The sequence below is a fragment of the Zootoca vivipara genome, chromosome 5, assembly GCF_963506605.1.
Source record: "Zootoca vivipara chromosome 5, rZooViv1.1, whole genome shotgun sequence".
NCBI classification, from domain to species: domain Eukaryota; kingdom Metazoa; phylum Chordata; class Lepidosauria; order Squamata; family Lacertidae; genus Zootoca; species Zootoca vivipara.
In genome coordinates this window covers 52,340,267-52,349,267 of record NC_083280.1, presented here as the reverse complement: position 1 = coordinate 52,349,267, position 9,001 = coordinate 52,340,267, and the positions used below count along the sequence as shown (strand labels likewise).

Below are 9,001 nucleotides of genomic sequence, written 5' to 3'. Positions count from 1 at the left end.
TTTAGTAGATCACGCAGTTGAGATCTCCCCTGCTCTCTCTCTCTCTCCCGGATCTCTCAAAATACAAAGGAGGCTTTTTGAACACACACACACACACACACACACACACAGAGAGAGAGAGAGAGAGAGTATGCTCTGCAAATGTTGTTCACTGTGAAGGTGCAGAGAATTAGAAGGAAGGGAGTGGACCCAAGCCAAGTCTCTGAATTAAGGAGAGGTAGGAGTTTTAAGATGGCTGGCTGTGGAGATGAGTGTTAAGTAGGATTTCTGCTATTTGGCTGGCGGTGGGTGGGGGTGGGGGGAAGGGGCACCAAGGCACATCTGCTTTCTTGGATCACTATAATCCCCCACCAAGGAAAATGGCTACTTTTTAGTTGTTGGTGGTGTTCCTTTAGTGGGGTGACTTGGCGGTGGCTGTTTGTTGAGGAACCGAGACTCCTTTCCCACAGCTTCCAGGGACTCCGCATCTATATTTGTTTCCCTGGCCGTTTAATTCAGACGTATCCTTGGCCGTTTAATTCAGCCTCCTCGGATAAAACCACTCTGTAATCTGGAAGGGTCAAAGGCAAACTGAAGAAAGTTAATAATGGCCGCTAATGGCTCCTAACAATTCAGGCTGAATCTTGTCAAAAGTTTTTTTTTTTCCTCCCTCCCTCTCCTCTCCTCTCCCCCCTCTTCTTCTGGAAAGTCTCAGTCGTTTGATTGTGTGTTTCCTGAAAGCAAGGCCAATCATTTCAGTTTATTCACTGGCTAAACTCGACTTGATTGGGGACAAGCATACAAACCACCCATTACGATGTGATATATTATCCAAACAATTTAGTGTATTCATGAGGTAACCTAAATGTGGAGGCTGCAAAATTACCCGTAATCAATTGAAACAGCGAGTGCGCGTCCCTCTGGGTGTCTAACAACCACATCCCCTTCTCTGTAATAAGGGAGGCATTAAATCATTTTAGAGTTGCACTGTTGAGTACCTGATCATTGGGGCGCAGGGAAGCTGGACACTCGCACTAGGACGCTGGGACGGAGGAAGCTGCTGATTGCCAGCCTCTCGATCAGAAGAACCGACCTCTCGCCTTCGAGGGACTTGGCTGTTTACTCGCCGGTCTGACCACGAACCGTGCAATACCCAACGCAGACTTTTCTTCCCGTGCTTCCGACCCCCCCCCCTTTCCAACCTACCCTCCCTCCCTCCTTTTTTTAAACTTTTTAAAAAACCGTATTGCACTACATGTTTGGGAAACAAGACAAAATGGACGTTAGATGCAATTCTGAGATCGAAGCCAACCGGGTCTCCAAGAACGGGCACAATAAAGAGGGCAAGGAAAGCAAAGGATGCGAAGGAAATATTTCGACTTCTTTTTTGAAGGATCCACAAGGGACTTTCTCGTCTTCTGGCGGCTCGGAAGACTGCAGCAAAAACAAATCGAGTTCCGCTGACCCGGATTATTGCAGAAGAATACTAGTCCGAGGTAGGGGGGAGTTTGCTTGCTTTTTTTTTCCTTTTTATGTTGTGTCTGCGTCTGGCAAATCCCTGCTAGCGGATTCTTGCTTTTGATTTGTTTTTGTTTCAAGCCAAGATTTTGCAATGTTTCCTTTTTATCTATTTATTCTGTAGAGCTATTTCTTTCTCCACAATTCCAGGGGCATTTGGGGGCATCTAGTTTTGCTGGGAGACTTCCTATTTTCCCATAGCTCAGCATCCCAAGCCTTGCAGCTCAGCTGTGGGGGGTTCGTGGCTTTGCTTTCCCCACGTACTTCTCGCGGTCGCTTTGCTTAATTGTTTGGCTGCTGCTTCTCCGCCCTGGCTTCTACCCTGCAGGCATTTCTTTCTTAGTTTATTTTTGCGTTGCAATGCTGAACAGACAGACAGACAGACACCTGGGAGTAAGCTCTACCCGACCTAATGGGACTCGCATCTATACTCAGAAGAATAGGATTGCGGTGCCCGGTGCCTTTGGGGAAGGCTGCTAGTTTGATGTGTCAAAAAAGAAAAAAGCGGGGCGAGGGAAGCACCCTTGTTCCGAAAGGGGCTAAAAGGTAGACGGGTGGTAAAGTATCGTATCAAGCGAGGGTGCTTCTGTTTTTGCAAGCCTTATGCTCTCCCCACTCTTGTTAAATTTCGGCGAGGCACTTGGGAGATTTTGCTTTGCGGCCCGCTATACGTAGCCACGCAGAGAAGCGGTGTTTATTTAGGTTGGATCCGTTCCGAAGGCTGGGTTGAGTATTTTGGAGGGTCTTTTTTAAAAAACAACAACAACAACGGTGTAAAGTTTCCTTTCCAACTGTGATCATTTTCACAGCGTTTACGTTAACTTAAAAAAAAAACCCATATAAACTCCTTCCTTTGATTCAATGTAAACCTTCCCCTTAACTCTACTGTTTGGGGGTCGTTTGTTGTTTGTTTTGCATTGTTATTTTATTCCTTTGTGGAATATTATCCTCCCCTCCCTCCAAGTCCACCAATGCAATAATTTCACAACATTCCTTTAAGTGTCTGATTTAAATTCCAAAAGTTTGTTTGCGTGTGATAAACTTAAAGAGAAACTTCTCCTAGAATAAAGGGCCCGGTAAACAATAATTAATCCTGGAGCGATCGGTGGACCCTCTGAAAAGCGATCAGTTTAAAACAAAACAAAACTGAAGTTCCGTAGGCTTCGAGACTAAAGATGGGAAGGTAAAATTGTGGGAAAGCAAGGCTGGATGAGAGGGAAGGCAATTGCAATCGAGGGAGGTGCTCATAAGATGTGGAGAGCTTTTGCGGGCAGGGAAAACGACCAGGTTTTTTACATGGAAAAAGAGTTCTTGGGTCCGGGGGTGGGGGGAGCCTGCCAGTTTCCAAACAGGAAGGGGAAGCCGGAAGCCAGCCTTCAAAGCGGCCTTATATGGTAAACATGTGTCCTCGCATTGTGGTTAAAAAGCCAGGCCAAGCAAATATGATCATATCATTGCAAAGACAAAAAACGCTAAGAAGGAGTTGCTGTTAGGCCTCTGCTGATTGGATGAAGCTGATTCTTACACTAAAACAGCTCATGTTGTTGTCGTTGTAGCTTTCCATCCCAGTTCCCTGTCTTGTGATGAAAGTTGGTATTTATTTATAGGCGACGCTTTGCTATTTTAAGGGCCTCCGGGTTGTGGAACCTGTGGCCTCCCAGGTGTGATTGGATTTTCACCTCCCATCGGCCCCCCGCCAGTCCAGGCCAATGGTCAGGGACGATGGGGATTGTAGTCGTGCAATATCTGGCGGGCCACAGGTTCCCCCATGTCTGGTTTGAAAGGAGAGTCCCTTCAGCTAAACCAGGAGATGAGGCTTCGCTCTGTCAATAGGCATTTGCCTCTCGGTGAGGTCCTGAAAATGGGTTCTTGTCCTCCTCCTCCTCCTCTTCCTCCTCCTGGCTCTAAAAGTGCCTCCGTCTCTATTTGCCAGATGCCAAAGGTTCAATAAGAGAGATTATCCTCCCGAAGGGGCTTGATCTGGACCGACCCAAAAGGACCCGCACGTCTTTCACGGCGGAGCAACTTTACCGGCTGGAGATGGAGTTCCAGAGGTGCCAATACGTGGTTGGACGGGAAAGGACCGAGCTGGCCAGGCAGCTCAATCTCTCAGAAACTCAGGTACAAAATGGGCCAGAGAAACCAATGGAGAGAGCGGCACCTCCCTTCCCCCCGCCGCGTCCCAAACATCCCGGGTGTGTTGTGCTCAGAGGTAGGTGACGCAGTGACTCCAACGCCGTTGCGCTGGAACGGGAGGGAGCCAGGATCGACCCCACCCCCACCCCAGGTTATGAAGCTACAGGGGGGAATCTACTGACTTGCTACAACATAAAGCCTAACGCTGGAGTGGCTCCCTGCACGGCTGTGACCAATCAATAGAACCAGCCCGAGTTCAGGCAGGTAGACGTCTTTCCCAGAGCTTCCCAGATCCGGACTCCAAATGACTTTTCCGGACACATGCACATTCGCCCTTGTCCCCCGAAAGGCACTTTCACTTCCCTGCTAGGCTCCTGAATCATAATTTGGTACCATGCGGGACCAGCACAGTCTAGACCCCTCGCTTTCCGCTCTCGCACCCACAAACATACGTCTGTCATCACGTTAAAAAAGGGGGTTGATTCAAGGTCGGAGGCATTTCAGTTTGGTCGAGGCCTGAGCTGCCTGTCGGATGTGGATGCTGCAATTCTAAGCAAGCCTAAATGCTTAGATGGAAAGACAGATACGCAAAAATAAGAGAGTTGCGTGGATTGAAGGCGAGAGGGGTGTGCTGTAAACCGTTGGCAGGGCCCTGCAAGTGAGTTAAAGTTTATTGTGCGCGTGTTTTTAAAGAAATACTTTTTAAAAAAATTCTAGACGTAGCTGCACTCCTAGGTGGTGACGTCCAGTAACCTGCACACCGGTTGCCCTGAATTCATTTGCAGTGGGTAGGAAAATGGGAATTGATTTCAGCCTCCCGGGGTGTAAAGTTCGGGCTTTGAAGAACAGGCGAAAAGTGTGTGGAGTGGCAAAAGTACAAAAAAAAGCGGGAATAGGATCGGAATAAGTCACAAAAGTAACTTTTCCAAAACAGAAAAGGGATGCAAAATAGATAGGAGAAGGCGCAGCGCTTAAGGAGATACCTTTATCCTTCAGGGCTGCTTTGACAGCACAGCAATTGTGCATGTTTACTCTGGAGTAAGTCCTGCTGTGTTCATTGGGACTTATCCTTTTGGATGCCTTAGAATTGGAAGGCCAAATCTTTCCAACCAGAGAAGGGAGAGGGAAGGGGTTGTTTTAATCTGACCACATTTAATGTCAGTGGTCAGCAGTGATATGAGCAATAGAGCTCCATTGATTCATCCAGATCCAATCTTGTTTCTTTTACGAGAATTGCGGGAAAACAAGATACAAGCGGAGTTTTCAGCAAGCCACCGCCTTTGTTGTTCCAAAGAGCTTTCTCTCGGGAGAGGTCGCGGTGCCTGAACCTGCGCCGGTTTACTTGGAAGTAAGTCCCACGCTGACTTCGATGAGAATTGCTCCCAAGGAAATGCGTTAACGCTGAAGGAGGGCGCAGGGTTGCAACCCAAGTGTGCCACCGATCGTCCCTGGATTTGAGTGTGTGCGTTGCTAAACAAAAATCTGCCTGAAGGCACCTTTATGCGGAGTTAAGCCTCTCGGTGACCATTTACTTCCCAGTAGATTCAGACCGGAGGCTCCACAGGACGATTCTCTTGCAAAAAGTGCGCAGGCCACGCAGGCCCCTTTGTAGGAGACACCACTGCAATGCTTCTTCGCTGCACTTATTCCCCTCCCCTTTCCTCCATGTTCTTCTATTTTGGCGGGGTTTATTCATTTATTTATTTGGGCAGGCTGCATTTGGTCGCAAGTAGCTTACACGGGGGCTTTTGCGGCGCCATCCTCTCGCGCATGTTTACTTGGAAGTAAAGTTCCATTCGGTCTCCACGGGGCTTGTTCTCAGGGAAGCACTGGGAAGGTTGCAGAGCGCGATCCATCCCATGCCTACCCAAAAGAAGTTCAACGGCATGTGTGCACAAAGATCTGGTTGTTGTGGGTCTGTTTAGCTTGAAATGAGCTTTAACCAGACTCCTGCAATCCGGCAGTGAAGGAAACTGACTATCAGAAGCATTTGTTGTAATTTATAAAACAAAACAAAAAACAAACAAAATGGTGAGGGGCAGAGCTGGAGATTTGCAACGAATTTTTTTCCACGTCAAACATTGCTTTTTTCAAATTAATTAATTAACGTACACTATGAATCTGACAAGCATGAGGCCCGCTTCAACGGGCCTGTTACAACTTTTAAAACCAAGTCCCCCCCCTCCCTTTCCTTCAGCCTTAGAACCACTTGCTACAAAATGGGTATAAGTGGGGGAGTTTTAAGGGCGGGTCCCATTCGCCTTGTGGTTCTATAGAGAGTCCCTGTGTATAGCGCAGGAGGCGAGAAGGCGTTTCTGCACAGGAAGGAAATACTGTATGGAAGACTTACTGAATAAAAGAAGAGCCCGAGGAAAAGAGAATAGGATGAGGCCGGGGGTGGGGTGGGGGGAGGGAATAATTATATGCTTATAGTGAAATGCTTGCGGGGGAACCTTCAGATTTCCCAACGCCTCAAAAACGATTCCAAGCCAGAAAAAGTGTTGTCCAGGCCATGCTTATTTCTGCGTCCACCTTGAAAATGTGCTTAAGTCTTGTTGCTACTTGATTAGCTAGTGAAAAAGATGTGATGGAAGATGTGCAGATCCATTTATGGGCCCCGGGGCAGGAAGAAAGAGGAGAAAGTGCGAAAATGTGGAGAAAGGGAGGTGTGATTTTATTTTTCCTAACTGAAGCGTCTGATACAAGTATTCTGGAGGGAGGGAAGAAAGGAAGAGGAGAGGGAGAAAGAAAGAAAGAAAGAAAGAAAGAAAGAAAGAACCTGTGCCACACACAAAAAACCCCCAAGTGTCGTAGGGAGTGGTTTCTTAATTCGTGAAAAGATCCTACAACTGTAATGAATCCTTCTGACAAGCTAATTAGCATTTCTTTGGCTGTCAGATTTGGCCATGTTGGTATGACAAACGAAACAACCTCGGAGGCTAGAGCGTGGCATGTGATATTAATTTGAGTGAAATAATATTTGAAATAGTGGAAAGCAGACCTAAAGTCTTTGGGGGTCGAGAGGGGGTGGGGAAGAGATTGCAGGTGTCTCTTTATAAGACTGGGGGCGAAAAATCGGGAGTAGAGCTGGCGGTCGCTCGCCCAGAACACTCTCCCAGCTCCCTTCGGCACGCAAAAGATGTTGATGGAAAAATCCAACGCAAACTATGTACACTACGTCTTTCTACCCATACATACAGCCTGCATTCGCTTCCACAGACGCTAGGAAAACCTCGTGCTCCCAGAGATAAAGAAAGTGGAAGGGAAGTTGGAAATTCAGATGACGTCCCACACAAATCTTGTGTTCAAGGCCTAAGAGGGAGGCTTAAAAAGGATAAAACCTTGAATCTGTACTACAGAGTTTCAAGAGTGTAGGATCTGAGGCATTACTGAAGTATCACTCATTGAGGATTTTCTTCTTCTCTAAGCAAAGCTTCCTTCCTGGAAAAGATCCTGGTGGATTCCCGGCTCTGGACTGGAAAGTTTATTATTGATAACCAGGTGCTCTTTCTTCTCCATGGAAGTTTCGCTACCGGGGCCTGTTTCTACTTAATTCTTTTTTAAAACACACACACACACACACACACAACTACCTCACGTTGTCAAAGCGATTCCTTCCCATTCCGCCCCACGCCCACACCGCATCCTTCTGTGTATAAGTTTCCAAGGCCTTTCCTGTCCACTTCACGCACCTCAAGAAATAGTAGGCGCTCTCGCCTTATGGAAAGGCGACGCCACAATAATAAATGTGTTAGTCTTTTAAGGCGCTCGAGAGTTCTTTGTTATTTCAGCAATTCTCCGCCACTTCAACACTTTTAAGTGCCCAAGATTGCTTGGCGATTCTTATCTCGTTTCAAATGGCCACACACGGTCGCTATCTTGCGCTCTCTCGCTCTCTCTCGCTCTCTCTCTCACACACAGACGCGCGCTCTTCTCCCACGTACACGCGCGCCCAAGCCCCCCCTGGAAATCCCCCCCCCCCAATTTTTGCCCTAGTGCTAAGCAAGCAAGATGAGCTCAGGGCCCAGTCACATGGGGAAAGGGGTGGAGGGAGCTTGGAGAGCTTTTCCATGGTGGACGGGGGGGGGAGCTTTCCGAACCCCGATCCTAAAGTTGCCCATGGTTTTTTTCTCCGTTCTCCCTCGCTGACCTTGTCTCTCTCTCTCCCTCTCCCTCGCCCCCACCCCCAATTGCTTCTCTTTGCAGGTCAAAGTCTGGTTCCAGAACCGACGCACCAAGCAAAAGAAGGACCAAGGCAAAGACTCGGAGCTGAAATCCGTGGTGTCGGAGACGGCGGCGACGTGCAGCGTCCTGAGGCTGCTGGAGCAAGGGCGGCTCCTCTCGCCTCCGGGCCTGCCGGGCCTCTTGCCGCCGTGCGCCACCAGCGCCTTGGGTTCAGCCTTGCGCGCGCCCAGTCTCGCCAGCGGCACCGGCGGCTCGGGATCCGCGACGGCGGGCGGCTCCCCGCACCAGCCGGCCGTCAGCAGCAGCGCCGCCGCCGGCCCGGCGCACCCGTCCCCTCCCGGGGGCCACAATCTCTTTAGCCTGCCCGTGCCCACCCTGCTGGGCTCGGTGGCCAGCCGGCTTTCCAACCCTTTAGCGATGGCCGGTTCTCTGGCCGGTAACTTGCAAGAACTGTCCGCTAGATACCTGAGCTCTTCGGCCTTCGAGCCCTACTCCAGGACGGCCAATAAAGAAGGCGTCGAGAAAAAGGCCCTGGACTGACGCACGGGAACGCGCGCTGTATTTATATTTATAGTATCTATTTGTGACGGTTATTTATGGAAGACCCTCCACACCATAGGGGCCCCTTCCCCACCTTTCTCTTCCCATTGCACCCCACAGACTCTTATACCGTCCTCCTCTTCTTCCTCTCTCTGCCGTCTTCTCCAGCCACCAATTCCAGGCACAACTTTGCCTCCTGGGGGATCCCCGACTTTTACTTTGCCAGCCCATCAGTTCCTAACCGGAGGGCCTCACAGATTTAACTGGAGGCCTCCAATCGGTGGAGCAAATCGATCGGCGGCAACGAGGGTGGAACCCTCCCCGAGCCAGACATTTGTCGCATTGATGGCCCACGTTAATGTTAGAAATGGGGTTGGGGGGGGCTAGGGGGGCTATGGCAGAGAGGGGCGAATAGTGGAAGGAGACACTGTTGACTTCAGTCTGGCTGCCCCTATGATAAGGACCAACTTTTTACATTTTAAAGGGAGTGTATAGGAAAAAGAGGCGATTTTTATATATATAAAAAGGCTTGATAGGAGCTTAAAAGTGCGTGTGTCCTACACATGCAGAGAAGCTCATAAATCCAACTGGGAGGCCATGTTTTTGGCTGCTCCACATTGTGTTGGTTCTTCAAACACACCTC

General features: G+C 49.1%; 1 protein-coding gene across 1 annotated transcript; it reads left to right on the top strand.

The window, feature by feature from the left end:
* The first annotated feature begins 1,234 nt into the window (after positions 1-1,234).
* VAX1 (ventral anterior homeobox 1) lies at positions 1,235-8,358 on the top strand. Its single transcript, XM_035138517.1, has 3 exons — positions 1,235-1,475; positions 3,431-3,618; positions 7,840-8,358. The coding sequence occupies exons 1-3, from the start codon at positions 1,235-1,237 to the stop codon at positions 8,356-8,358; spliced, it is 948 nt and encodes a 315-aa protein (XP_034994408.1).
* Positions 8,359-9,001: the final 643 nt, after the last annotated feature.